The following is a 14,854-nucleotide window of genomic DNA, read 5'->3' as shown; positions in this document are numbered from 1 at the left end:
TGCTCTGACAGTCCGTGTCAGTTTTGGGATCCCATTTCTCCAGCTAGAAGCACAAGAATTGAGGGAGGTTAATGACCCATCTGTCAGTCATTTGTAGTAGTTCGGCTCCAGATTTCCACTGATACCCTTTTTTTTTACCAGGACAAGGTGTGAGATCTGCCAACCACAACCTTTTATCTCCAGCTTAATGTTTGGTAAAGAGTCATAGAGTCATCATCTTGCTACGAATGGTGTCTTTGCTGTCAGTAACAGGAAGAAAAGGCTTCCATTCCATGCATTGAAGAAGCTGTCCTGTGCCCAACCCTGACATCCTTCTGAAGACTTCAGGCTTGGTTCTAAAGACCTTGATTTAGTGCTCAGATCTGGTCAGGAGAGCAGTCTTTACCCTGGCCTCTCACTGCTTGGTTTGGGTAGGAAACTGCAGGGTGCTAAATGCACTCTCTGGTTTGGTCAAAAACAGATTCATCAGTGTCTGCAGGGCTCTGCATTAGCCACAGTTCCAACTGGACTGGTAGGATCCAAGTCTAAGTGAATGTAGGGTGCTCGTAAGACCAGTTTGTAGCACTGTTGTGGTGGATGTAAGCATAAGATAATGTAAAAGGCTTCAGAGAAGTGAATCAGCAGAGGTAATGTGCTTTAACTAGAAGACAAGCTTACTTTGTACAGCACTGTCACTTTAGAGCATACATGCACCTTTGCATGTGTGTACAAGAGTGCAAGAGATTAGGAGCTATCCCTGTAGGACACCAACCCTCTGTGGATGCTTAGAAGTATGTCCTCAATTTCTTGGAGAAGGGAAGGCTCCTGTATGTAAAGGGGATGGCTTGGAGCAAGCTGCTCTGGTGGTGTCCCTGCCCATGGCAGGGGGTTGGAGCTGGATGAGCTTTAAGGTCCCATCCAACCCAGACCAGTCTGTGATAAGAAGCTGGGGGTTCCTGTCGTGTCACTAAGGATTCTGGGGCTGTGGGCTCAGTACCGTGCAATGTGGGACCTTCACCTAGAGACTAAAGATTCCTTCTCATTTCTCTCCTCACCATGGGGGAGTGCTTAGACCATTAATCTGAGTGGGTAGGAAGTAGCTGGAGGAGGCAAAGAAGTGGTTCCTGTCTGGAGTGGGAAGGAAATTGAACGTGAAATTGCAGGAGCTTGACTGTGGGAATTGCACCTACAGTTCAAGCTACCAAAAGACTCTTGCTCCGTGCCTCGTGCCTTATGTAGGCGCACCAACCTCAGGCAGATCCCAGCGGATCTGTAGCTCTTAGAGAACCTGAGCTGATTAAAGATTGTGAAGACCTTCACATGAGAAACAAGCATGAGATGTCGCACAGACAGCCTCAGTAACCGCCTCACCCCACCTCGGAACTGAGCCCTCTGAACTACAATAGATGAGATTTGGATTCTTTTGTCAGTATGGGAATTACCTTAGGAAGTGAGTTTAGGCCTGTTTTAAAAACCAGCCAGTCCCTTTTGTGTTTGCTCCCATTGGAAACAGAAGCAAACCGGTACCCATTCATATTCCAGAGCTACCTTCAATGTCCTTTCTAGTGGGTCTAATAGGAAGTGTATGGCTGGGCCTTCTCCTGAACGGGAATGTTTTTGTGAGCTGACTCCAAAGGGATGTTCCAGAGTTGTGAACCGTGATTTTTCAGCAGTGTGCAATCCGCTGGCATAGTTTAAGCCAGCTCTATCTGCTAATGTGCTTGAACCATCCACCTCGAATGTGAAGCTGTGCTTCGCTAATCGTAAAGCTGGGGTAGTTTATCTTGCTAATTTTTACTCTAAATTATGGTAGGCTTTAAAATGAACTCTGAATTTGATTTATCAACAGCTATGATGCTAATTCAGCAATGAGGCCGTGGTGTTCTGAGACTAAATATTAGCACTAATGAGAAAAGATAACTTCTATGTTTTGTAACTCTTGAGTTTTCACTATGTATGGACAACTTCTAAAGTTGTAATTTCATCATTTAATCATTAACTAGGCAGATACTTACACATAAATCAGTTTACCTGGGTTATAAAGTGCCAACAAATGTGGAAGCAGATCATGTTCAACTGCCTGAGTTTATTCGTGCTTCAGTTTTGGTTTTCGGAAGGGAAAGGTGTCTCCTGCAGGACAGGGGTGGTTGTCAGATTGCATTTTCCACCCGGATGAATGGAGCATGTCTTCAGGTTTAAAAACAGAGGGCTCTTTCTCTTTGAAAACGGGATCGACAGAATGGAAGACCTATGAAGTGCAGTGTTTAAACAGTGACTGTATGAAGCCAAAGTGCCCAGACTGAGAGAACAGAGAAAGTCTGGTTCTGGGAACATCCATCACTTCTATTGCCAGGCTCTAGGCTTTAGGTTCTTGCCAAAGCAGTCACTTGTTTAAGGATCCTGTGACAGTTTATGCCCTAAAACCATTCTCCTTTCAGGGAAGAAGATAAAGCACACTCCATCCCACCACATCCATACCCCCAGCAACCGTGCTGGGATTGTCAGTCCTGCCTTATGTTATATTCCTGTCCCCTTGCTGATGGTTCTGGTAGTGAGTCACTGAGACCATTCATGTTTCTCAAGACAGCTTCCTTCTCTGCAGGGTGATGAATGGTGAGAGATCCTTCTTCAAAATGGAGCATAAAGAAAAAAGCAGTAATATTTCCAGCGTGAAACAGATCTGTTTGGAAAACCTGTGTTTCCAAAAGGTGGTGTAGCAGTTTACCAGGAAATTATTCCAACTGGGACTGCTGGTGATCAGATCTCGCAACAGATTGAGGGAGGCAGAAAGTTCCTCTCTGATCCTCACCTGATCTTCACTACACTGAGTCTGTTGTGAACACAGAAGAAAGTACTGAAGCAGGAGTTGCAGTGGGAAGAGCTTGGCATTCTGGTTAAGGCTCTTGGCATTACTTGATAGAGAACTGCCTTACCTTAGAGTTCATATCGGGGCTGAATTTCAGGTTGGCTGAAGCATCCTGTTAGGAATCAGGGAAGGAATTATGGGTGTATGAGGGTGTTTAACATCCTGTGAGAGGTGGTAGAGAATGGTATTTTAAATAAGGTCACCTGATGCTCACTTAGGCCCCAGTCCAAATAGTCTCTAAGAGCTCACTGCATTCACTGGCTATAAGGTGAGGTTACATCTTTACTGATGTGTATTCCAAGAATGCTGATTTTTGTAGCTGTTTTGATAAAACTCCAGGCTTTATTGCTGCAGCAGGAGTCCAGGATGAATCCTGAGCACTGACATCTTATAGAGAACTTTCTCTTCTATCAGAAATTGATAGAATAAGTCAGTAAATTCACCTGCCAAGGCAGGGCTTGGAGCAGCCTGCTCAGGGGGTTGGAACTGGATGAGCTTTACGGTCCCTTCCAACCCAAACCAGTCTGGGATAGGAAAGAAAGAGTTTTATATCTGTGCTGTTTCCATGTAAGCAACTCTTTATCTTCATTTACAATTGAACTTAGTCCAGAACTAAACTTAAAAGAGAGCTGTAGCACAAGTGGCTGTGGTGAGTGGCAGCGTGGAGGAGGCTGGAGGATCCCTGTTCTGCTCCTGGCTCTGCCTTTCATTTGCTGGCAGGTAATTTTCAGCCTTACTTCCATTTTCCAGCTAGTGAAAAACATGCCTTCCATGGCAAAGGCCCTGAGATAGAGGTGACACAATCCCAGAGGCTGTATTTGTTTGCTGAGGTATTTAGGGACCTGCCTGGATTTTCTTCACTCTCCTCCTCTGCTTTGTCGTCTCTTGGAGACCGTAGGAGCTGAAAGATCCTGGCTTAGGTTACAGTTGTGTTGGTTTAGTCCCTGCACAAACAGCCCTTGCCTCAACCAGCTCTACTCTCTAAGGGCAAGTAGGGACAGGACTTAATCTTCTCATTTTCCAGCTCATAAAATGGCTTCTCCAAGGTCACATCTCAGTATCTCAGGTATTAGTTCCATAGCTATAATGAAACTAGAAGCTGCTTCAGATCCTGGAGTAAAAAGACATATAAAATTAACTTTCAGTATCTTAGGTAGTCTTAAATATGTTTTGTTGATCTCTGAATCAGAAGAAATCCGATTAGTACCAGCTTTGTTTAATGAGCAGAGGCATCAGTACTTGCCATCCTTCTGACTTGTGCCAGTCTGGTGCCACAAATGTGCCCCCATCTGCAGTAGTCTGCATCTACAGTCGAGGCTGTGTCCTGAAAGAGCTTTTGTGGGCTTTGGTTTGAGGTAGGGTCCCTTCACTGTACATGAAAATGATCCCTCGTGTCTTTCTGAAACCCATAGACTGGTTTTGGTTGGAAGGGACCTTAAAGCTCATCCAGTTCCAGTCTTGTGTCAGGGAAGGTATTTCAGGGAAGGAAAGGACCCTTCATTCTGTGGGACTGTCCTCTGGGAGCCTTTCACTGCCATCAGGAAGGTTCTGTTTTGTTGCATGTTTTCTGTGGTTGTTACCTTGACTCTGGAGCCAATGCAAGAGCTAACCTGGGGGGTGCTGGTGGCGTTTCTTAACCCAGTTTTACTGGAGGTACCTTAAGGATTATGGCTCTTACAGTCATTTGACATGATTAGGGTGACGTGGTCTAGTGTGAGGTGTCCCTGCCCATGGCAGGAGTTTGGAACAGGATGCTCCTAAGGTCCTTTCCAACCCAAACCAGTCTGTGATTCTGTGATTGTTGTTTTACTTCCCTTGGTGGGATCTAGCACTGAAAAGAGGAAGAGTCATACAAGGGCCAGGCCTGAAAATGGGGAGCAGCAAACCCATTGCTGGCCTTCATTACCCTAGAAATGCTTTCTACACATTAACCTGCAACTTTTTCATTCCCTCGTTGCCCAGTACACCTGTGTTGTGTTTTACACCTTTCTCTCCACCCACAGGGCACAGAGACCCTTCCTAATGTGATTGAGGCATACACAAACCTGATTTTGAAGTGAAAGCAAGCTATATAAAACCACAGAGAAACAGCTGGAAAGGAAGCGTATTCATCCCCTGTTATAGGGATGCTGTTGAGATCCTGATCCTTCTGACTCCTGTATGGAGAAAGGGAGAAAACAAGCAAACAGTGCTGCACCCAGGTTAATGTCCTGTGGATTATTGCTGTAAAGCTGGGACCTCAATCTCTCAGCTCTCCAGAACACAAATGGTCCTTGGCTTTTATAGAAGCATAAAGAGCTGCCTTAAAGGCTGAGGACATATCCAGGCCCTGATAGGCATTGGCGTAGATATCCCTGTATCCAGAGGGAGTCACACTTTCTTACTGTGGCTGAATTTGATCCACAAGTGAACACAGTTGTCCCATCAAATTCTGGCCAGCAGCTTGTCTTCTGCATCCTTGCCTTTCAGCTGTCACGTAAAACAACATTTGCAGCTGAATTCCTTCCAGTGGAACAGGTTTGGAGTCTCTCCAGTATTCTGCAGAGAAGCAGAGGGAGGAATTGAGCTGCTGAGAGGATCCAAATGCAGGAGGAACTCTAACCCTGCAAAGCTTACAGTTAGTCTTAATGCCCTTGCTTTTTCGTACCTGTTTGAGCCAAGCGTGCCTGCACTCTGTCCTGCTCTTGTGAAACCCCCCTGCAGCACTGTGTGCAGTTCTGGTGTCCTCAACATCATAAGGACGTGGAGCTGTTGGAGCAAGTCCAGGGGAGGCCACGAGGATGATCAGGGGCTGGAGCAGCTCCTGTATGGAGCCAGGCTGAGAACATTGGGGCTGTTCAGCCTGGAGAAGAGAAGCTGTGTGGAGACCTCAGAGCAGCTTCCAGTGTCTGAAGGGGGCCTATAGGGATGTTGGGGAGGGACTCTTCGTAGGGACTGTAGGGATAGGACAAGGGCTGATGGGTTCAGACTGAAACTGGGGATGTTCAGGTTGGAGATAAGGCAGAAGCTCTTCCCTGTGAGGGTGCTGAGGCGCTGGCACAGGGTGCCCAGAGAAGCTGTGGCTGCCCCATCCCTGGCAGTGTTCAAGGCCAGGTTGGAAAGAACCTTTGGTGACCTGGTCTGGTGTGAGGCCCCCCTGCCCATGGCAGCAGGTTGGAACTGGATGATCTTAAGGTCCTTTTCAACCCAAACCAGTCTGTGATTCCATGCCCTGCAATGGAAGCTTGTGATAAATTAGCTCTGTAGTCTTCTCTTAAAGTTGGGCATGGAAAATAAAAAGGCATTTGTTAGAAGATTGAATTATGTGTAGGATATCTGCAGCTCTAATGAGCTTAGGCTTTCTGTGTTACAATAAACTCTTGCCTGTATCTCCTGCAGTGTGTTTTTATCCCTAAGAGCATATTTCTTGCTATTTGATCAGCTCCTCTCTTGCAGATGATAAAATTATCTGCAAAGATTTGTAGCTGATGCTGGGCCATAAATAATATTTAGCTGCAGGATTAACATTTGCAGGCATAGATCATTTATGGGAAAGGGAGAAGGCTGGGGGGGGAGGCTGGCAGTTTCTGAGTATTTCCATGAAGCAGAGAGATGGGATTCAGGATAGAGCTCAGCTACGTGACCATTTCACAAGGTGTGCATCTGCTCAGCGCTGTTGAGCTGCTTTGATAGTGTTTATCTGGGGGAGGTTGTAAGAGAAAGACCTGAGGAGATGGTGACCTGGGGCAGGCAGCTTGGTCATAGAGAGACAAACACGTGTTCAGCTGGGCTGGAAGCTCCATGTGCTGGCAGCTGGGTTCCCCAGTGCTCTGACATGCTCAGGCTGGGCTGGGATCTCTGGAAATGCTCAGCCCCTTTCAGGGCACTGGAAGAAGGGCCAGTTTTTAACAGGTTTGTATTGCAAGGACAAGGGGTTACGGGAGTGATGGGGTTAAACCTGAACAGGGGAAGTTTGGGTTAGATAGAAGGAAGAAGCTCTTCCGTGTGAAGGTGCTGAGGTGCTGGCACAGGGTGCCCAGAGAAGCTGTGGCTGCCCCGTCCCTGGCAGTGTTCAAGGCCAGGCTGGATGAAGCCTTGGGCAGCATGGTCTATGGTGAGGTGTCCCTGCCCATAGCAGGGCATTGGAACTGGATCATCTTACGGTCCTTTCAACCTAAACCATTCTATGGCTCTACTAGCAGGTTCCAGTTCACCTTTCAGAGCCGGATTGTCCAAAACAGGCCAGAATTCAGCACTCAGGACTGCTTTGAGAGTCTGTCCACAAGCACAGTTGCTGAAATGGATAGAGCATTCCCCTCTAACCTGACTTCAGACAGCAAATCACAGAATCACAGACTGGTTTGTAAGGGCCCTTAAAGCTTATCTAGTTCCAACCCCTGCCACAGGCAGGGACACCTTCCACTGGAGCAGCTTGCTCCAAGCCCCTGTGTCCAACCTGGCCTTGAACACTGCCAGGGATGGGGCAGCCACAGCTTCTGTAGGCAGAAGGGACAGAAGGAGGCTGTGGTCACTGCAGGCTTGCAGCAGATACAAGGTCCATCCTCAAGTGGGGATCCACTGGCTAACACAGATGTAGGCAGTCCTGTTCAAGAGGGATGTGCGTGGGCCTCAGCCAACCTAGAAGCCTCAAAGGTTTATCTCGGTGTGATGAGTGTGGATGTGCTGAGCACCCAGGTGGTTTGAGGCCGTGCTGTGATAGATGCTGTACAAATGCATGCCTGAGCACCTCATTTACAGCTTTCTCTTTCTTGATCTCTGTTTCTCTGGTGCAGGTTCCTCACCACATGAAGACTTTACCCTACTACAGTTACGACCAGCCGGTGATCGGATACTGCCAAGCTCATAAGCCTCTCCATGTAAATAAGGGCTACGATGCCATGTCCCGGGAGCAGGCTGAGACAACCAACCTGGAACTCAGTCGAGACCACAGCTTCATAGCTACAATCGCGCGTTCGGCTGCTCCAGCCATTTACATTGAGAGAATACCAAACTAACAGTGGAGACAAGCTCTTCAGGGGCAGAGTGGGAGTTCTTTTGAGGGGACTTTTCGTCTCGGAAGAGACCAGGGCAAGACACTCAAATCTACCATTCCAGTTACAAATGTTCCAACAGAGACAAAGGGAAGGGGCTAAAGCAACCTCCGCAGACTGTGCAAGCGCGACCTTGCAGGACCCACTGAGAACTTCAGGATTTTCTTTGCTTTAAACTTTCAAACAGATTCCTCAATGTAAATATTAAAGAGAGATTGTCAAGTTCTTATTAAAACAAAACAGAGAAAAAAAAAATAGATTTCACTCTAGCTACATAAAGGGATGGATTTAAGAGTTTTGTTTGTATATTTGATTTTTCTACATTGCACGGTTCCAGGGAAGGAGAACCACAGGTAAAAACAAAAGGGGAGGGCGAGGGCTTGGGTAGGGTGGGTCAACCATGGTCCCTTCTTCAGTGGTTATTACTCGACAAAGATCTGTCTCATATTTTTTGTTCTTTTTAAAGCAACAACAGATAAATCTCTATTTTCTGGTTTTTCTTTTGGGGCTTTGGTTTCTTTTTGGTTGGTTCGGGGGTGTTTTTTTTTAGTGGTCAAGCACTAATACTTCAACCTTCAGACATGGGCATTAAGGCTTATGTTGAACCAAAAGGACATTGGCAATTGATGCAGCAGAAACAAAGAAACTTGGGTGCATGTACATTTAAGACACAGGCTGTACACTATGGAGGGTGCTTTTGATTTTGCCTATCTTCATTGTGCTTCATTGTTGACACTATAATTCCTTTTCGGGCTCTAAAAAAATAAGAGGGGAAAACATGGAACGGAATAACGACTCCTATTTCCAGTCCAGCGGTGCTTGTGGAGCAAAATTAATGGACATTGGGGACCCAAAATGGAAGTGCTGTGCTTGGAATGGATCAGAAGGAAAAATCTTTCAAAGCAAAAAGAGTATTTGGTGCAACTCACTGGCTGACGCCATTTCTAAACCACAGGAGAATGTGTAACATTGGGTTTTGGTTTTTTTAATTAATTATTATGATCAGTTAGTTTTTGTGTAGTTTTTATCAATAAAATGACAACAACAAACAACAAAAGTGGTGGAAAAAAAAAAACAAAAAATAAACATATGATTTTGTGGTTGGGACACCACAGCCAAGCTACTGTTTGAATGGTTTCTCTGCTTGTGTGACCCGGTGGCTCTGTGGCCAAGGGGTGCAGTGCTTTGTCCTGCTTCAGCTCCAGCCTGGCTCTTAGGAGGAGCTCTGAGGTGTAAGAAGCTCAATTTATTTGATTTACTTAGGAAATATAAGGTGTGGTTTCATCAGAACAGAGGGCTGGAGCAGCTCTGCTCTGGAGCCAGGCTGAGAGAGCTGGGCTGGGGCAGCCTGGAGAAGAGAAGGCTCCTGAAGGGGAGACCTGAGAGCAGCTCCAGTGCCTGAAGGGGCTGCAGGAAACCTGGAGAGGGGCTTGGGACAAGGGATGTAGGGACAGGCCAAGGGGAATGGCTTTAACCTGCCCGAGGGGAGACTGAGATGAGCTCTTAGGCAGAAGCTCTTCCCTGTGAGGGTGCTGAGGCGCTGGCTCAGGGTGCCCAGGGAAGCTGTGGCTGCCCCATCCCTGGCAGTGTTCAAGGCCAGGTTGGACACAGGGGCTTGGAGCAAGCTGCTCTGGTGGAAGGGGTCCCTGCCCGTGGCAGGGGTTGGAGCTGGATGAGCCTTAAGCTCCCTTCCAACATAAACCACTCTGTGACTGTATGATACGGGCTTGTGGAAGGGGAAGAGAGAGAAGAAACCTTCTTTATTATCGAAGTTTGTTGTTTCTTCCCTCAGAAGTCAGGCTTTTCAGATGCAAACCCCATGCTGAAGCTAAAGCAGTTCAGATTACAACATAAACTGTAAGTTTTGAACTGGAGGCTGAGTAATACAACTGCAGGGTTTAGGATATAATGAATTTTGTGATAGTTTCAGGTATTTATAGTGGGTGTTTTTATGAGAAATACACTTGGCCACAAGGTAAGGGCTTAATGAATTTCTGGAAGTGCTGAGTCTTGTTTCACGTCTGTGATATGATATTGTTTTCTGTGTTTCCTTGCCTGAAAAACTTACCTCTTTTTCTCTGAAAGGAAGGATATGTCTGGATGTACCCATTCTGTGTGCTAGGCAGCTTGCAGGGAAACCGGGACGTGCAAAGTCAACTTGATGCATCAAAGGTAACATATTTAGAGCTCAGTGTTAGACAGGAAATGAAAAGAAAATGGAATGAAGGGCTCGGTGATGAGTTTACTGCCGGCTCTGTTAGACATGAGGGTATCTGTCAGCTTTAGCTGTGCTACAGATGGAGGGAGAAAGCTGCTTGAAGCACTGGTTTCCTTCAAATTGAGTTTAAAACATTGACCCGCAGCCTATTGAGCTGAAACTGGAAGAACTCCCATCAATTCCTGTTCGCTCCGTATCAGCAGCAAGCCACATTTCCATGAGCATCACAAGCATAATGGCATTCCCATGCTCCTAAAAGATGTGGATGGTGGCATTTTATTGCAAGGGTCATTAAAGACAGTTGTCTGATTCTGGTTTTACGAGGGCAGTTATGTATCTGCCAACCTGATACCAGTAAAATCAGAGAAGGAATTGCAAGCAGGAATATTTATTGTCTTTTAATATGTATTTTCCTTAAACCCTCAGCTGCTGAGGTCATGTGAATAGTGGAGAATACCTGTGTGATTGCTAATTCCAGTTGTAATCTGCATGAATGCAGCTTTCCCCCAGGCTTGTGAAAAACGAACTTTGCAGCTCCTCAAAGGGAAGGTAAAATGAACCAAACTCCATTTTCTCATTTCCTGGGTTCAGAATAACGTTAGCCTTGGTTTGGGGGATGTTTGGAACTGGCACTAGACTCAGATCACAGACTTTCTTTGCCATTAGTGGGAATTGTGCTGCCCAAGGAGAACAAATACATGACTGGGTGCAAAGTCTCCTGGGTCAGTTCATGCTCCTGCCTGAAACATTGCTGGGTTTCTGCTCTTTATACATTGATGCCAGTTTGGGCAAGAACCCCATTACTTTTCTTTGTGTTCTTGACAATTAAGGAGGTAATGTTCCAAGAATGGTTTGAAGGCATGAAGTTATACCTTGCTTAAGTGCTAAATGTCATGAAGAGCAAAATACTTACGTATGGATTGCTTTAGATCAAAGCAGAAGTCACTGCAGCATGAGCTGAGCTACCTGACCTAATGTGGGTTGTGAACAAGCTCAAAGGGCTCTATAGGAGCCCATCTGGGACTCTGGATCTTACACAAATTGAAATCTAAGCTACAATAGCTGCAATTAAAGCCAAGGCAATTTGATTAAGAACTTGCTCTTCAGCTGTGATACAAAAGCCCAAGACTGTCAAGTGTTGCTCTCCAGTCTGTTCTTACGAGTTTCATACTTGGTTTTTGTTTTTAAAGTGTCAGTTCCTGGAATCCTGTGATTGTATTACAACTTCAGCTTGAAAATATGTCCCAGCTCTTCATAGGGAAGGTCTTTCTACTCCTCTTCATTGGGAAGTGGCTGCTGTGAAAGAGAGGATGGAGCAACCCACCGCATGTCCAGGTAAGACCCAAGAAATACCATTTTGCAATGTCCCTATTGATTCCTCTCCTTGCAAACAGCAGCCAGGGCTCATTGCTGAGTGTTTGCTTGTGGTGGCATCTTCGTGGTCATGGCACAGTGAGCACCAAGCGCCCCGAGCACTGCTGTGAGAGCTCACACTTGTGCTGTATCCAGACAAGCAACAGACTGAGCCTGACCTTCAAACCAAAGCTGATGAACTTTGCGTTGTGTAAAAGACAACTGATGGGACCAAATAACAGGTTCTGGAAGCCTCTGGGGGAGGAAAATTGCCTGCTGCCTGGCTCTCCAGCTAATAATTACATTCCAAATATCAGTGGGGCACTGGAATCACAGTGTCCTGGTAATGCTGGGGGTATGATCTGCAACCATGGCAGAGAAGCCTGTAAAAGCAATCTGCCACTTGGAGAGCTGGCAATATTTTGCTCTGAGATTCAGAAATCTTTTGGAATAAGCTGTCCTTTCCCATAATGAATTGAAAGGGTTCTGAAGATTGATAAACACAGTTTCAGCTTGACTCCCCACCGGAAAAACAGTCCCTGAAGGAATTTGGCATGTTGTACAGGGGAAATCTAGTGCTTTTATGGGTATTATTAAGCTGCATGAAGATTTAAGAGCCTAATGTACTGTGTTATTAATTTTTAGGGGTGTTTTTTGCAGTTTGGGCTCCTTTAAATGTCACTAGTCACTTTTTTAAACCTATATCAAGGAAAGGGGGGGGGGGGGGGGGGGGTGAGAAGGCTGTAAGTCCATCAAGCTGGAACCTTGCCTTAAATTAAGAGAAAGAAGTGACCTGTCTGATGTGATTACCCATGCACAAGCATCGGAATGGCCTTCTCCAGAATGTGAAGAGCAGTAAAAAAAGATCTGACAGACTTTGAGTTTGGGCTGGTTAAAGGCAAGAATTAAAACCTCTCCTTGCTTGCCAAAAAACGGGGAAAACCAGATTTTAGGGAAACGTAAAGTGCCCCCCAGTGCCCTGAAGATGTTCTTTGCTGATCGCCATAGGGTCCTGCTCATCACTGGAAAGATGAGCTTTGATTAGCATTATTTCAGCAAGGTCAGTATCAATGGCAACGACGAATAAACCAGCCCTTTCCTTAAAATTGCAGCCAGGCTAACTGCATCCTGGTAAGAGTTAAACAGAAAGGGTGAAGTGGATAGGTTAAATGCAAGAAGGAAACCAAAAACCACAGCAGTTTTGGGTCCTAAATGGAGCAGCAGTACTAAATAATCCTTCCTTTGCTTCTCAGGCACACGTTTCACTAGTACTAATGCCCATTATTTGCTCTGATGCCCTGGTGGCTGGCACTTTACTAATATGTAGGCAGGTTAAAGTAAATTAGTCTACAGAAGAGAATTATATCAGTCATTACTGGAGTCAAGGGACACATTACACCTTTGTCATTGCTATGCCGAGACATATTCTACCATGGCAAAAATAAAACCCTGTTTGAGGCAGGCAGATCGCAGGGTTCTCTCCCACAGATCTGCTGCCAAGCAGCCCTCCAGTGCTGGCTCAGCACTTCTGAGGTATTCAGGGGACCATAGAGATGGATGTGGACATTATCTGCCAGCTTCCAAGACACGGTGAGCTTCAGTGGCTTTGAGATACATCACCCTAGGCAATGAGGGACTTCTGACAAGGGCATGCAGTGACAGGACAAGGGGGAGTGGCTTTAAGATGAAAGAGAGATTCAATGAGCTCTTAGGCAGAAGCTCTTCCCTGGGAGGGTGCTGAGGCGCTGGCACAGGGTGCCCAGAGAAGCTGTGGCTGCCCCATCCCTGGCAGTGCTCAAGGCCAGGTTGGACACAGGGGCTTGGAGCAAGCTGCTCTAGTGGAAGGGGTCCCTGCCCGTGGCAGGGGTTGGAGCTGGTTGAGCTTTAAGGTCCTTTCCAACCCAAACCAGGCTGGGATTCTTTGATTACTTGAGTGACTTAAAATCAAGTGAGCAATATATATATGATTTTGTGTTTATTTCTGTTGCATGATTGAAGTACAGGTAAGACAAGTTTTCTGAATAGCTACAAATAAGCTGCTAAATGTATTCTTGCTTCTTTTAGTAACTTTTGTATTTTTTTTCCTCTAGGAAGTATCCAGAATCAGGCAGAAAAGGAAGAGAATCATCCCAAACTCAGAGGCAGCTGAACCATCATGCATCTGCAAAGCAGCCTTGAGTAACTCAGGAGTTACTGCCTCTCATGGGGGCAAGATGCACATGATCAGCTGCCACCTGGCCAGGTAGTAGACCTTATTCCTGTTGCATTCCTGTGAACACTATGGAGAATGTGACTGGCCTCGACCTTGGTGAAGCACTGGCCTTTCAGACAGCTCATTGCATTAGTTCCTGCTCATTCAGTGGTGTGGGGTTTAGGTGTTTCTCACTGCTTCTGCTTTATGACCTGGGGAATACCTCTTCTTTAATTCCTTCCTAGCTGTTAGCCTGCCTCACTTCAGTTGTGAGCTTTCTGAGACAGAGCCTGCATCTTCTGTCCAGCCCTGGTCTCAGTGATGGCTTTTGGTGCAGGCAAAACAGAAATAAAGTCAAACAAGCCCTCTGTGTCTTCCCCCTCACCCCCCTGTGATATTTTGTGTATTAAAAAGGCAAGCAAAATCAACGTGATAATGCAGCAACTATGGTAGCTCGTGACGACTAATCAGTGCTTTGGGCTCCCCAGTGATCTGAAGCACTCTTGTTTGCTCAGAGTGTGTTCTCAGAACAGCAGGAGTGAAGGGATCTTGATAGGATGATAAGGAATAAGAAAGCATTTTCCTCCAAAGTCATCCTGGGACTTAGAGTTGAAAAAGAGAGCAGGCTGTGAGGTTAGTGCTCTGCTGAGCAAGGGATGCACGTCCCAACGTCAGTCTTAAATCACCATCTTGTGACTTGCTTGTTTGGTCAGGCTGAATTTTCAGGGGAGGATTGAACTTCTCTGCATGTCAAATGGAATCATAGGCTAGTAGGAAAGCATGGGTTGGGAAGTCCTCTGGGGGTCTTCCTGGTGAGCACAGGGTTAACTGCACACACAGTGAAGTCAGCTTGCTCACAACCTGCTTTGCCTCCCCAGAAGTTCCTGTGGTTTCTGTGACCTGGACAGGCTGGAGAGTTGGGCAGGGAGTAACTTGATGAAATATAACAAGGGAAAGTGTAGAGTCCTGCATCTGGGCAGGAACAACCCCAGGTTCCAGTATAGGTTGGGGAACGACCTGTTAGAGAGCAGTGTAGGGGAGAGGGACCTGGGGGTCCTAGTGGACGACAGGATGACCATGAGCCAACACTGTGCCCTTGTGGCCAAGAAGGCCAATGGCATCCTGGGGTGTATTAGAAGGGCGGTGGTTAGTAGGTCGAGAGAGGTCCTCCTTCCCCTCTACTCTGCCCTGGTGAGACCCCATCTGGAATATTGTGT

The 14,854-nt window shown here is 46.4% G+C and overlaps 1 protein-coding gene across 4 annotated transcripts in view; it reads left to right on the top strand.

Annotated features, from left to right (window-relative positions):
* The window catches only part of LRRTM4 (leucine rich repeat transmembrane neuronal 4), a 280,687-nt gene extending 272,520 nt beyond the window's left edge, over nt 1–8,167 (top strand). For 3 of the 4 annotated variants that reach the window (XM_061478932.1, XM_061478931.1, XM_061478933.1), the window contains one exon: nt 7,618–8,167. In XM_061478932.1, the coding sequence (XP_061334916.1) occupies nt 7,618–7,839 (222 nt within the window). In that variant the 3' untranslated portion in view covers nt 7,840–8,167. The remainder of the gene's footprint in view (nt 1–7,617) is intronic. The other variant, XM_061478935.1, reaches the window with a different exon arrangement.
* The last annotated feature ends 6,687 nt before the right edge of the window (nt 8,168–14,854 follow it).

The sequence above is a fragment of the Pezoporus flaviventris genome, unplaced genomic scaffold (assembly GCF_033815535.1).
Source record: "Pezoporus flaviventris isolate CSIRO_AGI_PZ_B2104156 unplaced genomic scaffold, CSIRO_AGI_Pfla_v1 ptg000138l, whole genome shotgun sequence".
In the NCBI taxonomy this organism is placed as follows: Eukaryota; Metazoa; Chordata; class Aves; order Psittaciformes; family Psittacidae; genus Pezoporus; species Pezoporus flaviventris.
The sequence above is the reverse complement of the archived record's forward strand: the minus strand, read 5'-3'. Positions and strand labels throughout refer to the sequence as shown.